Source organism: Neopsephotus bourkii, unplaced genomic scaffold, assembly GCF_033783945.1.
Source record: "Neopsephotus bourkii isolate Nb327-2 ecotype Australia unplaced genomic scaffold, CSIRO-AGI_Nbou_v1 NB_10, whole genome shotgun sequence".
Classification (NCBI taxonomy): Eukaryota; Metazoa; Chordata; class Aves; order Psittaciformes; family Psittacidae; genus Neopsephotus; species Neopsephotus bourkii.
Window position 1 is genome coordinate 19,529 of NW_026900527.1, and position 14,412 is coordinate 33,940.

The 14,412-nt window shown below is 58.7% G+C and overlaps 1 protein-coding gene across 1 annotated transcript in view; it reads right to left on the reverse strand.

Moving 5' to 3' along the window:
• The window catches only part of ARAP1 (ArfGAP with RhoGAP domain, ankyrin repeat and PH domain 1), a 31,992-nt gene that overhangs the window by 2,587 nt on the left and 14,993 nt on the right, over window positions 1-14,412 (reverse strand). Inside the window, exons 9-23 of the mRNA XM_061368372.1 lie at window positions 13,672-13,806; window positions 12,818-12,953; window positions 11,155-11,257; window positions 10,882-11,077; window positions 9,173-9,218; window positions 8,774-8,937; window positions 7,456-7,668; window positions 6,162-6,267; window positions 5,818-5,965; window positions 5,518-5,601; window positions 5,319-5,387; window positions 5,059-5,176; window positions 3,340-3,453; window positions 678-820; window positions 359-441 (exon numbers count right to left, since the gene is read on the reverse strand). Coding sequence (XP_061224356.1) covers window positions 359-441; window positions 678-820; window positions 3,340-3,453; window positions 5,059-5,176; window positions 5,319-5,387; window positions 5,518-5,601; window positions 5,818-5,965; window positions 6,162-6,267; window positions 7,456-7,668; window positions 8,774-8,937; window positions 9,173-9,218; window positions 10,882-11,077; window positions 11,155-11,257; window positions 12,818-12,953; window positions 13,672-13,806 — 1,858 coding nt within the window. The remainder of the gene's footprint in view (window positions 1-358; window positions 442-677; window positions 821-3,339; window positions 3,454-5,058; window positions 5,177-5,318; window positions 5,388-5,517; window positions 5,602-5,817; window positions 5,966-6,161; window positions 6,268-7,455; window positions 7,669-8,773; window positions 8,938-9,172; window positions 9,219-10,881; window positions 11,078-11,154; window positions 11,258-12,817; window positions 12,954-13,671; window positions 13,807-14,412) is intronic.

The window sequence follows — 14,412 nt, forward strand, 5'->3', positions numbered from 1 at the left end:
TGTGCCCTTCCCTGTCCCATTCCCATCCCCATCCCCACCCCTGTCCTACCCCAATCCCCATCCTGTCCTTATCTCCATCCCTGTCCCCATCCCTGCCCCTGTGCCCATCCCTGTCCCATGCCCATCCCCACCCTGTCTCCACCACTATCCCTTGTCCTACCCCAACCCCCACCCTGTCCTTACCTCCATCCCCATCTCCATCCCTGTTTCAATCCCCACCCGCAGCCCAAGCCCTGTTCCAGACCTGTCCCCATCCCATCTTTATCCCCATCCCCATCTCCATCCCAGTCTCAATCCCCATCCCTGTCCCATCCCCATCCCAGTCCCCACCCCAGGACACCCCACCGCTGCTGCTCACCACGTTGGAGGCCGAAGCTTCTTCTTGATGCCCAGGTACACCCGCAGGCTCCCCACGGGCCATTCCTTCTCCGGCTTGTGGCTCTGTGGGAAGAGGCACCAGCACCACACTGGGGACTGCCCGGCCCTGCTCAGGGTCCCCATAGGGACACGGGATGGGCTCTGTCCCCTCGGGGAGGGGTCTGGGCTTGCAGAGGGTGAGGCTGGCACCAGGATGGAGCAGAGAGGGCAGAGATGGTGCCAGCACCATGGGGACAGGGGACACGGGCCCAGCACTGGGATGGGGATGGGGATGGGGATGCAGGGGAGGCCGGGCTCACCCTCACGTCCCTATAGAGGCGCAGGCAGTGGTGGCTCAGGATGAAGTACCGGTCGTGGAAGCCGGTGCTGAGCCCCAGCCCCAGCAGGTTCCTCTCCTCCCGGAACTTCATCAGCCCGTGCTTGCAGTCACCCCCTCTGCTGGCTGCGGGCACCCAATGAGCACTTCCAGCCCCAGCGCTGCTCCTGCCTGGCCCCCGGCCCCATCCCATCCCATTACCTCCCATCACTTACCCCATCCCAACCCATCCCATCCCACCCCATCCCATCCCATTACCTCCCATCACTTACCCCATCCCCATCCCATCCCCATCCCATCCCATCCCATCCCATCCCATCCCATCCCATTACCTCCCATCACTTACCCCATCCCATCCCATCCCCATCCCACCCCATCCCATCCCATTACCTCCCATCACTTACCCATCCCCCCCATCCCCATCCATCCATCCATCCCATCCCATCCCATCCCATCCCATCCCATCCCATCCCATCCCATCCCATCCCATCCCCATCCCATCCCATCCACCCCATCCCCATCCCATCCCCATCCCCATCCCCATCCCATCCCCATCCCATCCCATCCCATCCCATCCCATCCCATCCCATCCCATTACCTCCCATCACTTACCCCATCCCATCCCATCCCCATCCCACCCCATCCCATCCCATTACCTCCCATCACTTACCCCATCCCATCCCATCCCCATCCCCACCCATCCCATCCATCCACCCCATCCCATCCCATTCCTCCATCACTTACCCATCCCATCCCATCCCATCCCATCCCATCCCATCCCATCCCCTTCCCATCACTTACCCATCCCATCCCATTACTTCCCATCACTTACCCATCCCAACCCATCCCATCCCATCCCATCCCATACCCATCACACCCCATCCCAACCCATCCCCCCATCCCATTACCTCCCATCACTTACCCATCCCATCCCATCCCCATCCCCACCCATCCCATCCCATTCCTTCCATCACTTACCCATCCCATCCCATCCCCATCCCACCCATCCCCCATTACCTCCCATCACTTACCCCATCCCATCCCATCTCCATCCCACCCCATCCCATCCCATTACCTCCCATCACTTACCCCCATCCCATCCCATCCCATCCCATCCCATCCCATCCCATCCCATCCCCTTCCCATCACTTACCCCATCCCATCCCATTACTTCCCATCACTTACCCATCCCAACCCATCCCATCCCATCCCATCCCATTACTTCCCATCACTTACCCCATCCCAACCCATCCCATCCCATCCCATTACCTCCCATCACTTACCCCATCCCATCCCATCCCCATCCCACCCCATCCCATCCCATTACCTCCCATCACTTACCCCATCCCATCCCATCCCCATCCCACCCCATCCCATCCCATTACCTCCCATCACTTACCCCATCCCATCCCATCTCCATCCCACCCCATCCCATCCCATTACCTCCCATCACTTACCCCATCCCATCCCATCCCATCCCATCCCATCCCATCCCATCCCCTTCCCATCACTTACCCCATCCCATCCCATTACTTCCCATCACTTACCCCATCCCAACCCATCCCATCCCATCCATCCCATTACTTCCCATCACTTACCCCATCCCAACCCATCCATCCCATCCCATCCCATCCCACCCCATCCCATTACTTCCCATCACTTACCCCATCCCATCCCATCCCATCCCATCCCATTACTTCCCATCACTTACCCCATCCCAACCCATCTCATCTCCATCTCATCTCCTCCCCTCGCATCCCATCCCCATTTCCATCCTATCCCCATTCCCATCCCATCCCCTTCCCATCACTTACCCCATCCCAACCCATCTCAGCTCCTCCCCTCGCATCCCATCTCCACCTTCCCATCCCCATTTCCATCCCATCCCCATCCCATCACCTTCCCATCACCTTCCTATCACCTACCCCATCCCATCCCCATCCCATCCCCTTCCCATCACTTACCCCATCCCACCTCCTCCCCTTGCATCCCCATCTCTATCCCTGTCCCATCCTCATTGTCATCTCATTGCCATCACCATCCCACCTAATCCCATTCTTTTTCCCATCCCCATTCTATCACCACCCCCATCCCACCCCTGTCCCCATTCCATCCCAACCTGTTCCATCTCCACACCATCCCTATCCCATCCCCTTCCCATCACTTACCCCATCCCACCTCCTCCCCTCGCATCCCCATCTCTATCCCCATCCCATCCTCATTGCCATCTCATCCCCATCACCATCCCACCTAATCCCATTCTTTTTCCCATCCCCATTCTATCACCACCCCCATCCCACCCTTGTCCCCATTCCATCCCAACCCATTCCATCTCCACCCCATCCCCATCCCACCTCCTCCCCTTGCATCCCCATCTCTATCCCCATCCCATCCTCATTGCCATCTCATCCCCATCACCATCCCACCTAATCCCATTCTTTTTTCCCATCCCCATTCTATCACCACCCCCATCCCACCCCTGTCCCCATTCCATCCCAACCCATTCCATCTCCACCCCATCCCTATCCCACCTCCACCCATCACCATTCAATCCCACCCCCATCCCTATCCCATCTCCATCCATCACCATCCCCAATCCCATCCCATCCCATCCCATCCCCTCCCCGCAGCACCGTGGCTCTCACCCAGGTAGACGAGCATGTTCTCCATGGCCATCTGCTTCTTCACCACCAAGTAGCTCTCAGTGCCCAGGCAGTGCAGGATGGGCAGGACCTTCTCCAAGTAGTGCAGGGGCCTCTCTGCCAGGCAGGGACAGGCAGGGGTCAGGCATCATCCCCATAGGCTCTGGCATCACCCCATAGAGCCACACGTGCGTCCCAAGCTCCTGCCCACCTTCCCATAGGGACACGCATGAGCACGGGGGGACAGGCACCACAGGGACCCATCCTGTGCAGAGGGGCTTGAGGGCTTGGGCTTGGCAAGGACCAAAGCATCCCATGTTGGCTTTGAGTGATGGGCTCAGCATCCTGCCTGGGCCTCATCCTGCTCATGCCAAGCTCTTGGTGCTGCCCATGGGCACCCTGGGGTGGGGAACCCAGCACCCCCTCTGAGCTTCACTGGTGGTTAACCCCTATAGGTGTCCTGTGGGTCCTGGTCCCAGTCACCGGCTCATCTGCAGCAGGGATGTGGTGAGCAACCTGCAGCCACCCTCCCCAGAGGGCATGGACCTGTCCCAGCATTGCCTCATGCTGCAGACCCCATGGGAAACCTTTTATCCCCATCCCCATGTTCATCTCCATCCCCATCCTTGTCTTCAAGCCCATCTCCATTTCCATCTCCATTCCTATCTTCAACCTCATCTTCATCTCCATCTCCACCTCCATCTCATCTCCATCACTATCCTCAACCCCATTTCCATCTCCACCTCAATTCTATCCCCAAATCCATTTCCATCTCTATCGCCATCCTTATCTCCAACCTCATCTGCAACTTATCCCTATCTCCATTTCCATTTCCCATCTACATCCCCATCCCCACCTCCATCCCATCTCCATCCACATCCCCACCTCCACATCCATCTCACCTCCATCACTATCTTCAACCCCCTTTCCAGCTCCATCTCACTTTTGTCCCCCAATCCATTTCCATCTCTACCCCCATCCTTATCTCCAACCTCATCTGCAACTCATTCCTATCTCCATTTCCCATCTACATCCCCATCCCTATCTTAACCCCATCTTCATCCCCATCCCCATCTCCATTTCCATTTTCCATCTACATCCCCATCCCTATCTTAACCCCACCTTCATCCCCATCCCCACCTCCATCCCATCTTCATCCACATCTTCACCTCCATCTCATCTCCACCACTGTCTTCAACCCCATTTCCAGCTCCATCTCACCTCTATCTCCAAATCCATTACCATGTCCATCTCCATCCCTATCTCCAACCTCATCTGCAACTCATCTCTGTCTCCGTTACCATCTACATCCCCATCCCTATCTTAACCCCATCTTCATCTCCATCCCCACCTCCATCCCATCTCCATCCACATCCCCACCTCCACCTCCATCTCATCTCCATCACTATCTTCAACCCCATTTCCAGCTCCATCTCACCTCTGTCCCCAAATCCATTTCCATCTCTATCCCCATCCTTATCTCCAACCTCACCTGCAACTCATTCCTATCTCCATTTCCCATCTTCATCCCCATCTCCCTTTCCATTTTCCATCCACATCTCCATCCCTATCTTAACCCCATCTTCATCGCCATCCCCACCTCCATCCCACCTCCATCTCCATCCTCATCCCTGTCTTCAACCCCATCCCCACCTCCATCCTCACCTCCATCCCCATCCCCATCCCCACCTCTCTCCCCATCCTCAATCCCCTCCCACCCACCTGCCTCCTCCCTCTCATTCACTTCGTAGCAGCTCCAATAGTCCTTCTCCTTCATGACCACCTTCCTCCTGTGCAGGATCTCGAAGGTGAGCTCCTCGGCGGTCATGGTGGCTGGGATCTGTGAGGAGGGGACAGGTCTCCATGTGCCCGGGGCCGTTCCACCCTCACACCGCAGTGCCTGTCCCTGTGCCACCACGGAGCCTGGCCCTGTCCCTGTGCCACCACGGAGCCTGGCCCTGTCCCCTGTGCCCATCACTCACCTTCACGTGCTGCTCTGCCTCCGTCTTCTTCTCCTCCAGGTACACGGTGCAGATGAAGTCCCCAGCTTGCTGCAGGACAAGGGGAAAGCTCCTCAACCCACAGCTCCCATAGGAAGGATGAATCCCACCACCCGGCACCTCCAGGGGATGCTGGAGCGAGCCCCATGTGCAGAGCACCCCATGGCAGGTCCCCATGTACCTGTGTCCCGCTGGATGCTGCCTCCCGCATCTTCATGATGGCCGTGATCTCATCCTGCTGCTTCTTCATCTCTTGGTCATTGACCTACGAGGATGAGGAGCCATCAGCCAGCAGATGCTGGCTCCCAGTGGAACCTGCTCCCCTGCCCAGCAGCTCCATGCTTGGGGGTCCCCAGGGTCTGCAGGGACATGGAGCCCTTCCCCTCATCTCCAAAGCAGACAGAGGAGATTCCCCATCCCCAACCCCATCCCCTGGGAATACCCCCACACCATCCTGATCCAAAGGGAGCGCTGAACCTACATTGAAGATCTTCACGTAGTGGCTGATGAGGTCCTCCACCACCCGTCCTGCCTTGTAGTCCTTCCCATCCATCTGGAAGAGCGTGGGCCCGAAGACAATGGCCAGGTTGTGTGTGTTCATCTGGTTCTCCCCAGAGAACCGCTGCACCCTGTGGGGAGCCCCATTGAGATCCCAGCCCCACATCCCCACAGCATCCCTCCTTCAGCGTTGCCAAGGGGAACGGTCCCAATGCCGGGATGGGATGCTCGGCTTTGGACCCTTCCTGGTCTGGGATGTGAGCCAAGGGATGCAGGTGCCATGGAGGAGGGGGTGATGCTCCATAGGGATTGGTACCCGCGTCGTACCGGAATAGGTGGTTGATGAGCGCCTTCAGCGTGGCCCGGTTCACCGTGGGGAGCAGGCCCAGGAGCCGCCGGTACTCGGTGATCTTCACCTCCTCGTCCTCCAGTGCTGGAAGGGGATGAGCATTGAGGGGGGTGAAGGTGAGATCAGGATTCATGGCCCCAACAGCCCCCCTCCACATCCCAGCTTAGAGCCTCCAGTATGGGGATGGAGCATCCCAGCAGCCGATCGTCCCAGCTCCATAAGAGCAGAGCATCCCAGCTCCATGGGCCAGAGCACACAAGGGCTGGAGCATCCCAGATCCATAGGTCCAGAGCATTCCAGCATCCCAGGGCTGGAGCATCCCAGTTCCATAGGTCCAGAGCATCCCATCATCATGATGCTGGAGCACCCCAGACCCACAGGGCTAGAGCAACCCAGGGCTCAAACATCCCAGCTGCATGGGTCCAGAGCATCCCATCATCATGATGCTGGAACACCCCAGACCCACAGGGCCAGAGCAACCCAGGGCTTGAGCATTCCAGCTCCATAGGTCCGGAGCACACCATCATCATGATGCTGGAGCACCCCAGACCCACAGGGCCAGAGCAACCCAGGGCTCAAGCATCCCAGCTCCGTAGGTACAGAGCATCCCATCATCATGATGCTGGAGCATCCCAGATCCACAGGGCCAGAGCATCCCAGGGCTGGAGCATCCCAGCTGCATGGGTCCAGAGCATCCCAGCATCATGATGCTGGAACACCCCAGACCCACAGGGCCAGAGCAACCCAGGGCTTGAGCATTCCAGCTGCATAGGTACAGAACATCCCATCATCATGATGCTGGAGCATCCCATATCTACAGGGCCAGAGCATCATGGGGCTGGAGCATCCCAGGGCTGGAGCATCCTAAGGCCAGATCCTCCCAGGTCCCCAGGCCTGAAGCATCCCAACTTCAAAGGGTGGAAACATCCCAGGGCCAGAGCATCCCAGCCTCATGTGGTTGGAGCATCCCATCTCCATGTGGCTGGAGCGTCCCAGCTCCACAGCACTGTGCCTCATGGCTGTTTGCCATTGGGTCCATCCATCCCCAGTATCCATGGAATGGATCCATGAGCTCAGGGCAGGGGGGTTTGGTTCATTGCCCCATCTCCTCCCCATCCAAGCCGCACAGGGTCACCCTCCACTCCCCACCCACCCCACTCCCAACATGGCTGTTGGGTGCCTGCCCCAACCATGGAGGAGAGGATGAAGGATGCTACAGCAGAACAGCGACCCCAACCTGGTCCCACAGCACCCACAGCCCCCAGTGCTCACCAGTGGCCCGCATCCAGTCCTGGCCCCAGTGCCTGGTGAAGAGCCCGTCCCCCAGGTCCCTGAAGAACCTCTTGAGGGTGTTGGCCACATCATCCACGTGGTGCTCGCCCTCCTTGAGGCGCACGCTGCGGGCATCCCTGCGCAGCATCTCCAGCAGGCTCGTGGTCTTGGAGTTCTGCCCGCTCTTGCGGTAGATGCCTTCGGATGTCAACCCTAGGGGAGAGCCGTTGGGATGAGACCTGCTCCAGAGGGAACAGGCTGGAGGATCTGCTCGGGATGGAGAGGGATCAGGGGGGACCTGATGGCTGCCTCCAAGTGCCTGAGAGGAGGATGGAGCCAGGAGGGGCTGGGCTCTGCTCCCAAGGAACAAGGGATGGGACAAGAGGAACCGGCCTCAAGCTGCACCAGGGCAGGTTTAGATGGAGCTGAGGACCAATTCCTGCCCCAGAGGGTGCTCAGGCATTGGAACAGGCTGCCCAGGGCAGGGCTGCAGGCACCGGCCCTGCAAGGGTTCACACCCCCTCAGTGCCATGGGGCAGTGGTGGCTGTGGGGCAATGCTTGCACTGGGTGGACCTGAAGCTCCTTTCCAACCCAGCTGACTCTATGGTGTCTATGAGGTGAGTCGGTGATGCACTGGGTGATGGGTGATGCAGGCACATACCGCACTGGGTGATGGGTGATGCTGGCACGTACCACACTGGGTGATGGAGGCAAGTACCACACTGGGTGATGGGTGATGCGGGCATGTACCGCACTGGGTGATGCAGGCATGTACCACACTGGGTGATGCAGGCAAGTACCATACTGGGTGATGTGTGCACGTACCGCACTGGGTGATGGGTGATGCAGGCACGTACCGCACTGGGTGATGCAGGCACGTACCACACTGGGTGATGCAGGCACGTACCACACTGGGTGATGCAAGCACGTACCGCACTGGGTGATGGGTGATGCAGGCACGTACCGCACTGGGTGATGCAGGCACGTACCACACTGGGTGATGCAGGCACGTACCGCACTGGGTGATGGGTGATGTAGGCACGTACCACACTGGGTGATGCAGGCACGTACCACACTGGGTGATGGGTGATGTAGGCACGTACCACACTGGGTGATGCAGGCACGTACCACACTGGGTGATGCAGGCATGTACCACACTGGGTGATGCAGGCACGTACCGCACTGGGTGATGCAGGCACGTACCGCACTGGGTGATGGGTGATGCAGGCATGTACCGCACTGGGTGATGGGTGATGCAGGCATGTACCGCACTGGGTGATGCAGGCAAGTACCATACTGGGTGATGTGTGCACATACCACACTGGGTGATGTAGTCGATGCAGCGATCCACCAGCAGTGGGACATCCGACTCAGTGAGCTGCTGCTCTGACAACGTGTCCCCGGAGCTGCCCGCAGCCTTCTGGATGGCCTGGACCCATCCCAGGAAATCCAGCTTCCTCTCCCCTTGGATGTACAGTGTCCTGCCGGGAAGCCTGGCCTCAGTGTGGGACCCAATGCGCCACCAAACCCCACTGCACAGCTGGACCCCCCCCCCCCAGGGAGGCTGGAACCAGGGGCATGGGGATGGTCCTGCTCCTCTTTTGGGGTCCCCAGTTGCTGCAGAGAGGGTAAAGACTCCCCAAAACAAGGAATAACTTGGGAAGGGTTGGGATATTTTGCTGGAAGCATCCAACCCCCCCCATCCTCTGCTCCTACCTCCGCCTCTCCACCAGCACCAGCACCTCATTGTCCCCCTGGATGGCTGGAAGGGAAGGCAAAGAGAACATCACCCATGAGTATGTGGGGTCCCCTGGTCCCCCTCCAGCCCAACAGGATGAGGAGCAGCTCTCCATGGGTAGGGAAGAGCTCAGAAGGAGCCTGCATCCCATCAGAGCATCATTCCCAATACCCCACTAACAACCAGCTGCCACCCATGAGGATCTGGGGGTCCCCCCCTTGTCCCCACGCTCCCTCCCAGCCCTTATGGGATGAGAAGCAGCTTTCCAAGGAGCAGAAGGAGCCTGTGCTCCACCAAAGCATCACCCCCAATGTCCCCACAAGGATGTCGGGGTCCCCCCCTCATCCCCATGCTCCCTCCCAGCCCTTATGGGATGCGAAGCAGCTTTCCAAGGAGCAGAAGGAGCCTGTGCTCCACCAAAGCATCACCCCCAATGTCCCCACAAGGATGTTGGGGTCCCCCCCTCACCAAAGCATCACCCCCAATGTCCCCAAAAGGATGTCGGGGTCCCCCCCTCACCCCCACGCTCCCTCCCAGCCCTTATGGGATGCAAAGCATCTTTCCAAGGATGGAGAAGAGCTCAGCAGAAGGAGCCTGTGCTCCACCAAAGCATCACCCCCAATGTACCCACAATGATGTTGGGGTCCCCCCTTGTCCCCATGCTCCCTCCCAGCCCTTATGGGATGCGAAGCAGCTTTCCAAGGAGCAGAAGGAGCCTGTGCTCCACCAAAGCATCACCCCCAATGTCCCCACAATGATGTTGGGGTCCCCCCTCACCCCCATGCTCCCTCCCAGCCCTTATGGGATGAGAAGCAGCTTTCCAAGGAGCAGAAGGAGCCTGTGCTCCACCAAAGCATCACCCCCAATGTCCCCCCAATGATGTTGGGGTCCCCCCTTGTCCCCATGCTCCCTCCCAGCCCTTATGGGATGAGAAGCAGCTTTCCAAGGAGCAGAAGGAGCCTGTGCTCCACCAAAGCATCACCCCCAATGTCCCCCCAATGATGTTGGGGTCCCCCCTTGTCCCCATGCTCCCTCCCAGCCCTTATGGGATGAGAAGCAGCTTTCCAAGGAGCAGAAGGAGCCTGTGCTCCACCAAAGCATCACCCCCAATGTCCCCCCAATGATGTTGGGGTCCCCCCTTGTCCCCATGCTCCCTCCCAGCCCTTATGGGATGAGAAGCAGCTTTCCAAGGAGCAGAAGGAGCCTGTGCTCCACCAAAGCATCACCCCCAATGTCCCCCCAATGATGTTGGGGTCCCCCCTTGTCCCCATGCTCCCTCCCAGCCCTTATGGGATGAGAAGCAGCTTTCCAAGGAGCAGAAGGAGCCTGTGCTCCACCAAAGCATCACCCCCAATGTCCCCCCAATGATGTTGGGGTCCCCCCTTGTCCCCATGCTCCCTCCCAGCCCTTATGGGATGAGAAGCAGCTTTCCAAGGAGCAGAAGGAGCCTGTGCTCCACCAAAGCATCACCCCCAATGTCCCCCCAATGATGTTGGGGTCCCCCCTTGTCCCCATGCTCCCTCCCAGCCCTTATGGGATGAGAAGCAGCTTTCCAAGGAGCAGAAGGAGCCTGTGCTCCACCAAAGCATCACCCCCAATGTCCCCCCAATGATGTCGGGGTCCCCCCCTTCACCCCCACACCCCCATAGTGGAGACGGGGACCCCTCAGTGGGGCAGGGGCACGCACAGAGCTCCTGCAGCTTGCGGAGCTGGAGGGGTTCCTGCCGCTCGCCGCCCTGGAAGCAGATGTGGAGCACGGACCCCATTAGGGCGAACCAGCCCTCCTTGGTGCGCTCCAGGTTGAGGCCCCCCTTGTAGTGCAGGCGGCCGATGCGCTCGAAGTCCAGCGCCAGGAGCTCCTCGGCACAGGGGTGGATGAAGGACTGGGAGGAAGAGGAGCCCGTCAGTGCTGCAGCTCCCGGCTCCATCCGCCCGTTGTTCCCAACCCATCGCATCCTACCTTGGCAATGGACTTGAGCCATTCCCGAGCGGAGCCGGGGCTCTCCAGCCCGAACAGGTAGAGCCTCTCCGACTCCATGTACACCTCGAAGGTGTGCTCGATGCTGTGGGAAGGGAGGGATGGGGAGCGTGGGTACCCAGGGGTGGTGGGGGGGGTGGGTAGCCCGGTTGTATGGGTATAGCGTGGGGATTGGGATACCCCCCCGCTGCGGCACTGGGCTCTTCAGCATCCCTGGGCATGCTCCGCCGGGGAGCAGAGCGTGCAAAGGGGCTACAATGGGGTTGCAAAGGGGTTATAATGGGGCTACAATGGGGTTGCAAAGGGGTTATAATGGGGCTACAATGGGGTTGCAAAGGGGTTACAATGGGGCTACAAAGGGGCTACAAAGGGGCTACAAAGGGGCTGCACAGGGGTTCCAAAGGGGCTGCACAGGGGTTGAAGAGGTACAAAGGGGCTGCACAGAGGTTCCAAAGGGGCTGCACAGGGGTTAAAGAGGTACAAAGAGGTTACAAAGGGGCTGCACAGGGGTTCCAAAGGGGCTGCACAAGGGTTGCAAAGGGGCTGGACAGGGGTCGAAGAGGTACAAAGGGGTTCCAAAGGGGCTGCACACGGGTTTAAGAGGTACAGAGGGGTCCCAAAAAGGCTCCAAAGGGGTTACAAAGGGCTGCAAAGGGGTTGAAGAGGTACAAAGGGGTTCCAAAGGGGCTGCACAGGGGTTACAAAGGGGCTGCACAGGGGTTGAAGAGGTACAAAGGGGTTCCAAAGGAGCTGCACAGGGGTTACAAAGGGGCTGCAAAGGGGTTGAAGAGGTACAAAGGGGTTACAAAGGGCTGCAAAGGGGTTGAAGAGGTACAAAGGGGTTCCAAAGGGGCTGCACAGGGGTTACAAAGGGGCTGCACAGGGGTTGAAGAGGTACAAAGGGGTTCCAAAGGGGCTGCACAGGGGTTACAAAGGGGCTGCACAGGGGTTGAAGAGGTACAAAGGGGTTCCAAAGGGCACAGGGGTTCCAAAGGGGCTGCACAGGGGTTACAAAGGGGCTGCAAAGGGGTTGAAGAGGTACAAAGGGGTTCCAAAGGGGCTGCACAGGGGTTCCAAAGGGGCTGCACAGGGGTTGAAGAGGTACAAAGGGGTTCCAAAGGGGCTGCACAGGGGTTCCAAAGGGGCTGCACAGGGGTTGAAGAGGTACAAAGGGGCTCCAAAGGGGCTGCACAGGGGTTCCAAAGGGGCTGCACAGGGGTTGAAGAGGTACAAAGAGGTTACAAAGGGGCTGCACAGGGGTTGAAGAGGTACAAAGGTTTTCCAAAGGGGTTACAAAGGGGTTACAAAGGGGTTACAAAGGGCTGAAAAGGGGTTGAAGAGGTACAAAAGGGTTACAATGGGGCTGCAAAGAGGTTGAAGAGGTACAAAGGGGTTCCAAAGGGGCTCCAAAGGGGTTCCAAAGGGGCTGCACAGGGGTTACAAAGTGGCTGCACAGGGGCTGAAGACGTACAAAGGCGTTAGAAAGGGTCTACAAAGGGGCTGCACAGGGGTTACAAAGGGGCTGCACAGGGGTTATAGAGGTACAAAGGGGTTCCAAAGGGGATGCATAGGGGTTCCAAGGGATCACATGGGGTTAGGAAGGCTCTGGGGGTGCTGTGTGCGTGCCCATGGGGGCTGCTCATACCCATGTGTGTGGGGTGCATTGTGCACCAGGCACACCATCTCCTGGGCCCGGAGCTCCCCGTTGGGCGCCGCGCTGCGCTCGCTCTCGTAGTAGCTGAGGAGCCCGTCCTGCAGCGTGCACCAGCGCCGGCTGAACTCTACAACCGGGTGCAAAGGGATTGCAAAGGGCTTGCAATGGGATTACAAAGGGCTTGCAATGGGATTACAAAGGGCTTGCAATGGGCTTGCAATGGGCTTGCAAAGGGCTTCCAAAGGGCTTGCAATGGGCTTGCAATGATCTTGCAATGGGCTTGCAATGGGCTTACAAAGGGCTTGCAAAGGGCTTGCAATGGGCTTACAAAGGGCTTGCAATGGGCTTCCAATGGGATTACAATGGGTTTACAATGGGTTTGCAATGGGATTACAAAGGGCTTGCAATGGGCTTGCAATGGGCTTACAAAGGGCTTGCAATGGGCTTACAAAGGGCTTGCAATGGGCTTACAAAGGGCTTGCAATGGGCTTGCAATGGGCTTACAAAGGGCTTGCAATGAGCTTACAAAGGGCTTGAAATGGGCTTGCAAAAGGCTTGCAAATGGCTTACAATGGGCTTACAAAGGGCTTGCAATGGGCTTGCAATGGGCTTGCAAAGGGCTTGCAATGGGCTTGAAATGGGCTTACAATGGGTTTACAAAGGGCTTGCAAAGGGCTTGCAATGGGCTTACAAAGGGCTTGCAATGGGCTTGAAATGGGCTTGCAATGGGCTTGCAACGGGCTTACAAAGGGATTAGAATGGGTTTACAAAGGGCTTGCAATGGGCTTACAAAGGGATTACAATGGGGCCCCTGTCCCCCATCCCCAGCACAGACCCCCCCGTACCTTCCGGCCCCTTGCGCTCGCCGATGGGCTTGGCCATGGACGGGGTCTTGTAGAGGAAGCCGTGGTGGGTGACGGAGAGCAGCGGAACCGAGTAGGGCTTCTCCTCGCTGCCCCCCAGCTCCAGGCGAGGGGGCTCTGTGAAGGGGAGCAGAGCTCATCGGGGGGGCTGGAGCACCCCAAAATCCCAGCCCCAACTCACCCGGGGCTCCCCGGCCCAGCCCAAGAAGCAGGAACACGAAAGCATCCCATGGCTGCACCAGTTGGGGTGCAAGGAGCAGCTCCAGCCCCCCCCGGCTGTGGGGATCAGGGCATCCCATATCCATATCCCACATCCCACATCCCTGAGCTGGTATGGGGATGCTGTGGGATGGCGGGGACTGGGTTTTCCCACTGGTGAGGTTCCTCCTGGTCCATCCCAGCTCCTTGTGGTTCCATAGGAGCGGAGCATCGCCCCTTTTGCCTTCCAACAAGAGGCACTCCCCACGTTCCTCCAGGAACCGGGATGCAGGGACACCCCTAAAGCACCCCCAGCTCAGAGCATGGGGCTCCCTGGAGCTCTTGGGACAGGGAAAAGGGGCAGAATCCCAGCCCTACCCACACACAGCTCATCGGCCCCAGGAATTCCAGAGCCGGGATGAGCTCAAGGGGTTGGTTTCCAGACCCGTTTTGTGCTGACGCATCCGGAATGCAGGGCAGGGCCGGCCCCAATCCTGGGTGAATTCCAGCTCCTGCGGGCCAGGC